Genomic DNA, 12,213 nt, shown 5'->3' with positions numbered 1-12,213 from the left:
ATTTTTTAATATTTCACTAAAACTCATTATTATCACAAGACCAATCGGTGAAGTCAAATCTCATCGATAGGTACACAAGTATCGCATACGTGGTAGACAGCAACTGTGATGCGCATACTTTTTTGATAAATGCTCTGGCCTCTTAATAGTAAAGTTGATTTCATACCACTACTAGAGCAACTTTGTCCCTTTTTGCAGAATTAACACATTCTTTCTGTATATTGCTGATAACATTTGTGAACTTGTTACTAGGCTTATTAACATTTGAAAAAAACGCATTCTCGTTGGCAGAGCTCGATGCATATTTTATTAATGTTGTGGGGCTCAACGCGTATTTTGTTAATGTTGCGGGGCTGACTGTCTACAAATATTTTCGCATTGGTTTTCTGTTGTATTTGTTTTTGCATAGCTGCTGAACTGTTGTTTGTAAATTGCATATTTGTACTTGTGAGGCAATGCAGTACACAAGTGCTGTCCGGTACATTTTCAGCCACAAACTTTTTAATGTTAAGTTTTGTCTTTGTGTAAGGGGCACTGCTCTTTTTTTTTTTTTTTTTTTTTTTTTTTTTTTTTGTGTGTGTGTGTGTGTGTGTGTGTGTGTGTGTGTGTGTGTGTGTGTGTGTGTGTGTTCATGAAACATCCTTTTCTGTTTTTCCAGGCACATCATCATTTTTGGTTACATATTTGCTGTATATTAATGAAACACTGATCATTGCCCACTTTTGAAATATTGCTGCTTCTCAGAATTATACACTTGTTTTCTAGAGCAGAGCATTCAAATTGTAATATTTCAATATAACTTTATAAAACAAAAGTCAAACTCCATCCGAATAGGTCTTGAAGGCCAGATAGTACCGACAAACCGCTGTATCACCCTCAGCCTGTAAGCGTCGCTGCAGGGATGTGTGATCAGCCCACCACTCTTCTCAGTTTTTGTGACCGAACAGTATAACTTTACAACACTTTAATTTTTGCATCCTTGTCTCTTACAAGGTTAAATTATATTCTTTCACACGTGTCCGTTACACGAGCTGGACTTGATGACACATAGTCCGCACTTATCAATTTTATATTTATTTTGTGGCAGTTCCCAGAAAACTACCACTTAAGACATTTTTACTCTGTAATTTCCCTGACGTTTTTGTTTCATAACTTGCAATTTTTTTATTGGACCAGTTTAAGTGTATGAGGGAAAGTCAGAAAGTAAAGGGACTTTTGAGGGAAGGAATATTTATTCTATGTAACCTCCCTGCACATAGACACACCTCCCCCAACGTTTCACAGATTTTTTGATTCCATCAGAAAAAAGTTTTTGGTTGCAACTATAACCAATTTTGCACCGCATCTTTCAACGGTCTAAACATACGGAAATTGCTCGGAGCAAGGTCTGGGCTGTATGGCGGGTTTTCCAGCAATTCGAATCCCAACTCGTTTGTCGTTTCGGCCGTGTGTTTGGCGGACTGGTGCCGAGCGTTATCTTGCTGCAGGATGACCCCTCTTCGAAGTTTGGCTCTGATTTGAGGTTTCAGTTTAGTTTGCAACATGTCACAATAGTTCTCACTGTTCACAATTTTGTCTCTTTGTGTGAAATGTATGATTACCACAGCTTCCGTGTCTCAGAATAGTGTTCGCATAATCTTAACAGCTGATGCTTGATATTTAAATTTCTTAACTTCTGGTGATGACAGACGTTTCCAAACCGTGCCCGCAGCCGTACCTTCTGCTACGTTACAGTGCTCTCACGCTGGAAAAAATCCGTCTAACTCGCAGTGATAACTGGCTAAATGTTTACGAGCTGTGTCCATTCTTTGCACCTTATACTGTGCTGACAGTTCTTTCGGTACCTACCTTGCAAACAATTCCCGAAAATTTAGCCTGTCGTGTAAGATGCAATACTCTGAACCATGACCGATATTTAAAGTATTGGCGATTTCATCCACTGCGATTCATCCTCCAATGACTACCATTTACATGTGTTGACTTGTCAGTGACTGGTTGTTTCTGCAGCTGTGAAAAAAATGAGGCATGCGCACTATGTTTGCCTGCATACATAGACAGCACACATATCTTGATAACATTGTTGGTTTCGACAATAAGGAAATAAGGTTGGATACTTTTTGAACAGTCATCCTACCGTGAGTAAAGTCAACAACTTTCGTAATGAATTATTTTTGAGGAAGTGAGCTACATTATAAATATATTTCATCACAGGCCACTAATGACAATTTATTTCAATAAAACAAAATATGTTTGGTGAGAAAATGTGCATTTCCTGCAGTTACAGAGACAGGTTTAAAATATCTTCAATCTGAGACATAAACCGTCCTCATTGTATTTGTACTGTACGCACAATGGTGTACGAAATGATTGGCCGACGAGATCGAGTCTCCTGTTCTGCGATTGGCTGAAAGTAGCAAATTGAGCAGCCACCATTTCAATTTCATTGCTTACAAAGCTGACATATGCCATACTTAAGGTTTTTGTGTTTATACTTGCATATTGTGAAAGTATACACTTTAAATGATACACCACGTTAAAGATGTCTCCAAATTAGTACACTTTTTTGTCTTAAGCTGCTAGGAAGTGCTACTTTTGTGTATAAAACTTATACCTATCTGATTACATAATGTAAAAATGATGACCTCACAGTATTAGTTTAATCTGTGAATGTGAAACTACCTGTACTGTTTCAGTGATGAATTTGGAAGAAACATAGTTGATGATCTTTCCATGCAATGCATCCTACATTCCTGTGACCCTCCTGCCTCAACTTTCATTAGTCTCTGTCCTCACCCGTCCAGCCCCTTCCCTGCTCCCATTTCACCACTACACCCAGTCTTTTTTTATTTTATTTATTTGTTTGTCTCTCTCTCTCTCTCTCTCTCTCTCTCTCTCTCTCTCTCTCTCTCTCTCTCTGTCTCTCTCTCTCTGGCTACTCTCGTTGTCTTCTTAATGTTTCCATTTGCATGTTTTGTCCTGCAGGTGAGAAAGATGAAGCACGTGATGATTCTGGACGAAGACAGGAACTTCTGTGCGGAGCTCCCCTTGGAGAAGGACAACACGCTGGCCCCGAAGCTGCTACAGAGGCACTTTCCCGGGGTGTGTGGGCTGACGTACCGCTCTTCGGACTGTCCTCACCGGCAGTGGATCGTCCTCGAGAGTGGGAAGCTGCGAGCGCCGAAAGGGGGCTGGGAACACGACGTCTACTACTGTGTGTTTTCCAAGCAGAGTGGTGGAAAGTGGCTGCACACCTTTTGTCACTGTTCGTTTTCTAAACCGAGTAAGAACAAGCTAACAAAATCTCCGATAAAGTCCTCTTCTAATAAGAACAACCAGGTCAAAACTCGTCCACACGAGGTGTCTAGCAAGAAATTGCAGAGTGAGGAACCTGACGTCTACATAGTGGAAGAAGACGAGGAATGTGAGAGGCAGAGGTGCTCGGAGATCGTCGTGTGTAGTTTGCCGCAGTGGGTCACGGACGAGCGACTACGGGAACACTTCGACAGGTTCGGCAAGGTACTCACGTGTGTCGTACAGAAGGACTTGGTCGGTGGCCGTTACGGACTGGTCAAGTTCCGGGACGTTTCTTCACAGGAGAAGGCTCTGGCCGAAGTGTTCCACAGGTTCGGGGACACGTGGTGTTCCGTACGTTTGCGCAGCTGATGGTGAACTGGTTGCTACCTGTACGTGTTGTACTGTGTGAACTGTACAGTGTGGACATTTGTTACTCAGGTTTTCTGATGTAGAAGTGATGAAAATGTTACCTTACAGTGGTGCATATACAACTAGTAATGTCTCCTTTTTCTATTAAAATGTTTAGAAAATTTACAACATTAATGTCGAATTTTTTTTTTCTCTTGTCCTCATGTTACACTTATACAATGTAGTGATGGAAAAATCTGGTGGAATCAGCAAGTTTAAAAGACCTGCTAACTTTGATTTTCAGTTATCTGGATGCTTAAAGTTGCCATTTGTTGGCATAATCTTCCAGCAAAAGACTACACAAACTTGGAGGCTTTCCTCCTAAGCAAAGGGAACTGTTGCAGGGTCATGTTGCCATGAGGTTCAGTGATGGTCTGCAGTTTGTCTTCATCATAAAGCTGTTTTGCTATTAAATTTAAATCTCTGAAAAAGATCACACTGCAGTCCTTTTTAAAAGAGTGCTTATCATATTTGGAAAAGATTTTGGACAGATTAATGAAACTCTGGCAAATGTTCTATAAAAATTCAGCCAACACGATTCAGATAGGCAAAAATTGTGTTTAAATTGCCACGTAGACCTGTATAACAAATTAGCTTCCGTTACAACTTCGCCTGACAATCTGTTGCTAAAATTTTCCCTCGCTTCTAACTGCAGTTTGAGCTTTCGTGTAACTTCTTCTTGTTAAAGATCAAAGGTTTAAAACTTTGTCAAATTCAGAGTTAAGCTCAAATCTTAATAACCAGTTGGAATAGCGTCTGCTAGTGGCTATGAAGTTGATGAGTTACAGCAGTTTGTTACATAGGAGTGCACGGACTGCTCACACTGTAATTAGCTACTGTCAGGTTTGAAAGATGAAACAAAATTCTCACTTGTACTTAATACCAGAAATGTCGGGTAACATTTGTGTGTCTGGGAGACTGGCTAAAATTGCTATAAAGTTGAAAAATGCGTCCTAGCAGCAATAGCAGGGAAAAAGAAGGGCACAGTTCTCTCTGATGAAATAAAGAGTCCAGTACTTGAATGTGTTTGGGACGGTCTGGTAAGCATGAAGGACTGAATTTTTGTCAGAATTAATGGAATAGAAGTTAAGAAACAAAAACAGCTGTTGTTCAGCAGAAATTAGTGTTTCTAAACTTTGTGAACTTGGGCCAAAATGGTTTGTCACTGTTAGGTCCTCAGGTGTCCACTACACATTTATTTTCACAAGTCGCTAAAATGTCAAGGTGAAGCTCATTAGTGGCACCAACACTGTTGAGATGGGTTTGTGTGTTGATTATGATGATAATGAAGAAGTATCCAGTTCCAAGACTGGTTTTGACACAGCTCTCCATGCTACTTCATCCTCTGCAAGTCTTGTCTTTGCATAATTAATACAACCTACAACCTTTTGAACCTTATGACTGCTGTAGTTAACTCTTTGTCTTCCTCTTCAGTTTTTACTCACTCCATTAACAACTGGACGGATGTCCCATACCAGCCATACCTTCTTTGAGTAAGTTCCTCTTCTCCCCATTTCAATTCATTAGTTATTAGAGCTACCCATCTAATTTTCAACACTTTTGTGTAGCACCCTATTTCAAAGGCTTCTGTTCTCGTCTGATCTGTTTGTCGTTGATGTATCACTTCTGTAAATGGCTACAACCCAGACTCTCTAAAAAGACTTCTTGAATAAATAAAACAATGGAAAATCCAGGATGGAATGTAACAATATTAGCGAAGGAAAGTTGCCACTCACAATATAGTGGCGATGTGCTGAGTCGCAGATAGGCGCAACAAAAAGATTCTCACAATTATAACTTTCGGCCATTAAGGCTTTTGTCAACAACACACACACACACACACACACACACACACACACACACACACACAAACACAAAAAAACTGCAGTCTCGGGCAACTTAGACTGTGTCTCTCTCTCTCTCTCTCTCTCTCTCTCTCTCTCTCTCTCTCTCTGTGTGTGTGTGTGTGTGTGTGTGTGTGTGTGTGTGTGTGTTGACAAAAGCCTTAGGCCGAGATCTATAATTGTGAGAATCTTTTTGTTGCGCCTATCTGCGACTCAGCACATCGCCGCTATATGGTGAGTGGCAACTTTCCGTCTCTAAATATTGTTACATTCTTGAATAAATAATTATATTTGATGTCTTTGTCTTTCAGAAACGTTTCTCTTGCTATTGCCAGCTTGCATTTTGTATCTAACCTACTCCTGCCATCATCAGTTGTTTTACTTTCGTTGCTGCTAATATAACTAATTTTCAAGACTTTAGTCATATCGTTCACAGGGTGTACATGCGGACAAGGAAAAAAAATTCCCGGATTTCCCGGTTAAAAACACTTTCTCCTGCTTGAAAACATACTTTTTCCCTGTTAACTGACAGTATATTTTCTCTCGGAACTGTATAACTTTACAGTCCTTTGAGTGGTTATGGTTTTATACACGGGCGTAGAATTTTCTGGCGCTTTAGAAAATTAAACACTGTTTGAAAAGATCTTTGATGTGCAGCAATATGTACGCTGCATTTTTTCGTATTACGAAAGTATACATTTGAATTCCACCAAACACGGCATGTTGTTTTCTGAAGCATTGAAATTGAGATTGCGATGTGCTTTTGTAAGCCAGTCGTAGCTCATGTCACGTGATCTCGCCAGCCTATGACAGCATGTATTCAGAGCTTAGGTCACATGACATAGTCGGCCAATAGCAACATCACTCTTAAGTAGTGCAAACACTCAAACAGAAAAAGTTAATGGTTTAAATTAATACACGTAGTATTGCTACAGGAAGAGCAAAGCTTTCACATATAATATTGGTCTATAAGATTAATATGCTGCAAGAGAAGCAAAGCTTTCACATATAATGTTGGTCTTTTATGCGCGTTTTACCATTTAAAATATAATGGAAGGAAACATTCCACGTGGGAAAAATTATATATAAAAACAAAGATGAGGTGACTTGTTCGGTAAGTCACCTCATCTTTGTTTTTATATATAATTACCATTTAAAATACATCACACAAATTTGCCAGTAAAATTTTTAATAACGACATAAATGTCTGATCTTCTGGCCTCGAAATTCATCTAAATGGCTCGTCATAAAAGAGTTTATTTTTAAATGAGAGTTAAACGCTCTGTGATTTAGGAAATTCATCATACATTCTCGCACATAGTTCAACTTGCGTAAAAGGAAATTTACTTTGATGGTAATTCTTTTCAAACCACCATTCGTAATATTTTCCCGCGACCTGTTAGAAATAGGTTCGTTTCTGCAGTTGCCAGAGAGTGCGAGATGACAGGCGTCACCGCGCTTGCGCAGCTACGATGTCGTAGGGAGCCCGTATGTTCGTATGTGTAAAACATTAGATCTCACATTATGTTGTAAAAGAAACACGACATCAGAGGATACTCCAAGAGCATTGGAATTTCCTGACACATACTAAAATGGGCACATTTGTATGTCCAGATTCCTAGTGAAGTAGGCCATGACCTGATATTAAGCTTTTCCAATGTGGTTTTCAGGATGTAAATTTTCTTGGAGTACCAGTACTGTATTAGCTCATGTTTCGTTCTTTATTATGGCATAATGCCATACACGCTAGAAGTTGAAAACGTGCACTTGAAATGCAGCGAACAGAGTGTGGAATTAAACACTTCGTTTTAAATATGTTCTCTGCCTCACCGGAAAATATTAGTGAGAGAAAATTTCTTTAGCAAACCGACAAAAATAACTACATTGTTCTGCAAGGCAATTAATTCTTGACTGTCAGAAAGGTGGAAACAAAATCAAATCTGCCACTAATAACACATTTTAGCCTTCCGTAATTATGTGAATGTATCTTAATTCACTTGATAGCTCCCAGGCACAGAAATATGTTTTGTTTTCATTCGTTGTGAGAGCAGTAAATGAATAGGAAACGGCAAATTCACTAAATGTAAACACAGGTCACATTGAGACTCCTCACTTGCCCACTATAACTCAAACTGCTCTGCGCGTTGGCCCCTGATCTACGATATTTCCGAACCGGGGCAATAACCCACCACTCGCTCAAGCGTTTGAGACAGGACGCGAAAATTTTTAAAAAATCGAATTTTCAAAAATATGTTCATTTTGTAGCGCACATCTTTCTGAATACCGTAGTCTGATGCATAAAACATATGTGTTTGAGGAAATGTAAGACATGTTATTTGATGGTAAGTGTGCCAAAGTGCAGTGCCACACCTCTTCACCTATTGCACCTCACTGTATTTCGCTCTGTGGAACTGAAACATGTATATTTTGTAATGGATCCCATCAAACCATATTCAGGACAGTGGAAATTAAAATGTCATGTGGTGCTTCTCCTGCTTACAGTCGGCCTGTTTGACATCCTGTCCCTCTTTTTATACAAAAAAAGAACTCTTCAGAAAATTTGCACTCTTTATTCCGTATCAGCAAACAAATTGTTGCTTTGTGTGACATAAAGTTGAATATAGGATACATAAACCCAGTAAAGACAAGAGACAAGCAAAACAATACACATTTCTTCAATCCTTAGCTCCTAGAATTTTGGTCCCCCCAATCTTGCTACAGCTTTACATGGCGTGCTTTCCTTTCTGTAAAAGAATCTATTACCTCATCAAAGATCGTCAAACGTTTTGCTACATGAAAAATCGAAATGTCGTCGTCTAATACAGAAAAAGCTGTTAATACAAACAGAACCCAAGACTGGTGTGGTTTCCTGATCTGATTACATCTATTTTGTCACTGTCTGCTACATAGAACAAAATAGGCCTTTGTAATACTGTAACAATTGTAACACACACCTAATAAACGAGACTGTTTTGGCACAAACGGTCTTTTTTGTAATGACAGAATATAATTCACAAAGTACCAATATCAGTTGCCTATTAGACCTACTACAAGCAAAAAGCTTTACGTTAGGAAGTATTTTCACACTTCATTCATACGCTCCAATTTCTCAAGTATGAGCTCGAAAAGTAGTAGTACGAAATTTTTATACAAACTTGGAATCGTCATATTGTTCCATAATTTGTATGATGTCCCCATTTCTTCTCCTTCCTCGTTCTAACAAAGTCTTGTTATCACAAATTCTGTAACTATTCCTGCCAATGTCAAAGCTTATTCGCAGGTTAACTTCACTAACTCTGCCAGAATCACCGGTTTAGTTATCCCGCAATTATTCTCCGGTTAGGCATTTTCCGTGCTTCTTCCAGAACAGAACTTAACGCGGTTGCTAGCCAGAGACTGTACAACTGGCCGTTACTAGCATAGCGATCTGGCCAAAACTTTTCTGTCAAAATTTCATTTTCTTGGATACACCGAGAAGGTAATACGTAATTAATCTTAAATGTCAGTCGTTTATTTCCATTCTGGTAGTCAGAATCTATAGATTTTGCTAGTAATTATAAGAACACTCATCATTCGCAAACCCAATCAACCACACAATCAGACAGCGGCTGGCATTCATCCGTTCAGCCTTACTCCACTCGGCTCGTATAGCCCCTTTTGTCTATAGGAAAGTTTATTTGTAGATGCAACGAAGATTCCCCTGACAGACACATTGTGTACACTGTGCATGCTTTCACAAATCAACTTAAGATTTATTTCTTTATTTATTGTTCCGTGGGACCAAATTAAGAAGTCTCCATGGTCATTGAACGAATCAATACATGAAATTATAACACAATAGTAGAAACAGATAAAATGAAATATAAGAAACAAATTCAGGCGACAATTCGTAATTTTAAATAAAGAAAATCAACAATGTAACATTGGAATTTGCTTAATTTTTCAGCTCTTTCAGGAGCTCCTCGACCGAATAGAAGTGAGCCATGAGGAAACTCTTCAGTCTAGACTTAAAAGTGTTTGGGCTACTGCTAAGATTTTTGAGTTCTTATGGTAGCTTATTGAAAATGGGTGCAGCAGAATACTGCACTCCTTTCTGCACAAGAGTCAAGGAAGTGCATTCCACATGCAGATTTGATTTCTGCCTAGTATTAACTGAGTGAAAGCTGCTAACTCTTGGGAATAAACTAATATTGCTAGCAACAAACGACATTAAAGAAAATATATACTGTGAGGGCAATGTCAGAATTCCCAGACTATTGAATAGGGGTCGACAAGAGGTTCTCGAACTTACACCACATGTAGCTCGAACAGCCCGTTTTTGAGCCAAAAATACCCTTTTTGAATCAGAAGAATTTCTCCAAAAAATAATACCATATGACATAAGCGTATGAAAATATGCGAAGTAGACTATTTTTTGTCTTGAACTGTCACTTATTTCAGATACTGTTCTAATGGTAAATAAAGCAGCATTTAGTTTCTGAACAAGATCCTGAACATCGACTTTCCACAACAGCTTACTATATATCCGAACGCCTAGGAACTTGAACTGTTCTGTCTCACTTATAATATGCCCATTCTGTCTGATCCAAATATCGGTTCTTGCTGAATTGTGAGTTAGAAACTGTAAAAACTGAGTCTTATTGTGATTTAGCATCAAATTATTTTCCACAAGCCACGAACTTATTTCATGAACTACATTATTTGATACTATTTCAATATTACACACGAGATCCTTCACTACCAAGCTGGTGTCATCAGCAAACAGAAATATTTTTGAATAACCTGTAATACTAGAAGGCATATCATTTATATAAGTGAGAAACAGCAGTGGCCCCAGCACCGACCCTTGGGGAACGCCCCACTTAACAGTGCCCCATTGGAACTGAACATCACTACCACTCTCAATATTGTGGAGAATTACCATCTGCTTTCTGTTCTTAAAGTAAGAGGCGAACCAATTGTAAGCTACTCCCCTTACTACATAATGGTCCAACTTCTGCAGTAATATTTTGTGGTCAACACAGTCAAAAGCCTTCGTTAAATCAAAGGAAACACCTAGCGTTCGCAACCTGTTATTTAATGTGTCCAAAACCTCACAGAGAAAAGAGAATATAGCATTTTCAGTTGTTAAACGATTTCTAAAACCAAACTGTACATTTGACAGCAAATTATGTGAATTTAAATGATCCAGTAAACTTGTATGTACAACCCTCTCGATAACCGATGGCATAGTAATAGGTCTATAATTGTCAACATTATTCCTGTCTCCCTTTTTATAAAGTGGCTTAACTACCGAGTACTTTAATTGGTCAGGAAACTGACCACTCCTAAAGGAAAAGTTACAGATATGGCTAACATACATAGAACAATACTTCAGTATTCTGATTAACATAGAAATCAACTTAGAATGTGTTCAAAAATCGACAGGGATGCGTTTCAAAGTGATATGAATAATTGATGGACCAACGTGCGCTGAATGCAAGTCGCTTTGTGAAACAAGGTTTCTTCCCTCAAGAATATGAACTCCCCCCCCCCCCCCCCCCCCCGTTAGATCTGGGCTGCTGCTCATGCATGAATCTGGCAGCTTGGGTGCTCCAGTAAAATTTTTCCCAGTAGCACCTAGCTGCCTTTTTTTCTTTTTTGCTCCTGCTGCTTAAACAGCCAACAGCCACATTTCTGTAGCCAGAAGTGGGAGAAGGTACTACTCAACTGCGCATGTGCATGATCCCGCCCGTAACTGTTAAAATGAATCTAATGTAATTTGTTGTTATGAAGCATTGCAGAGTCTTCCTAAAGCCTTTGACACATTTTCCTGTTGGCAGACGCTTGTATAGGACTGTGTTTTGTTGCTGTATATGGCGCATTTCCTTTGCAGTTTAAGTTTTATTTTGGTTTTTTCTCTCATTCGTGTTTTATTACTGCAGTATTATTCCGCAGTAGCGGTATACAGTAATATCCTTTGTTAGATTATCGGTTCTTACCAGTCAAAATTACAAAAATTTAACTGAAAACAAAAACAATGAAAAATTCCTGGAATTCACAAAAAATTTCTGGTTTTTCTGGTTTTCTCCCGGACGAAAAAACTCCCGGATCGTATACACCCTGTGTTCAGCTGATTTTGCAGGCCCTTTTGTCATCTTTAAGAAAATTATGTCATCATAGGGCATACCTCAAAGTTTTTGTTTAACCCCCTTTTAAAATTTTTCCTCGGTTTGCTTTACTACGAGGATTGTCCAGAAAGTAATGCACCACATTTTTTTTTCTTTACCAATTCTATATTGAACATAATGAGGATTACACACACAAAAGAATGATGTTTTATCTACATACCTTATTTTTCCACGTAATCTCCACCCCGTTCTACGGTCTTTCTCCAGCACGAAACAAGAGCGTGTGTGCCCTGTCGGTACCAGTCCTTGCCCTGGTGGTGCAGCCAATGTTTCACCGTGTGAATCGCCTCCTCATCACCCTCAAAATATCTTCCACAAATGCGTCTGTCCTCGTGAATGACAACGTCAGCTCGCTGCAACGTGTCAGATGTGACAGCCGTGGATGGTCTCCCCGACCGCTGCAAATCGTGGAGCTCCGCCGAACCGCCTTCTGACGACCTCACCCTCCGTGCCCAGTGGCTAACTGTACTTCTGTTGACAGCAGATGCTCCAAAGAC

General features: G+C 39.2%; 1 protein-coding gene across 1 annotated transcript in view; it reads left to right on the top strand.

Moving 5' to 3' along the window:
• Window positions 1–3,837, top strand: part of LOC124552541 — a 44,600-nt gene extending 40,763 nt beyond the window's left edge. Inside the window, exon 5 of the mRNA XM_047126858.1 lies at window positions 2,983–3,837. Coding sequence (XP_046982814.1) covers window positions 2,983–3,663 — 681 coding nt within the window. The 3' untranslated portion in view covers window positions 3,664–3,837. The remainder of the gene's footprint in view (window positions 1–2,982) is intronic.
• The last annotated feature ends 8,376 nt before the right edge of the window (window positions 3,838–12,213 follow it).

Source organism: Schistocerca americana, chromosome 10, assembly GCF_021461395.2.
Source record: "Schistocerca americana isolate TAMUIC-IGC-003095 chromosome 10, iqSchAmer2.1, whole genome shotgun sequence".
NCBI classification, from domain to species: domain Eukaryota; kingdom Metazoa; phylum Arthropoda; class Insecta; order Orthoptera; family Acrididae; genus Schistocerca; species Schistocerca americana.
Note: the sequence above shows the minus strand (reverse complement) of the source record. Positions and strands in the feature narration are given on the sequence as shown.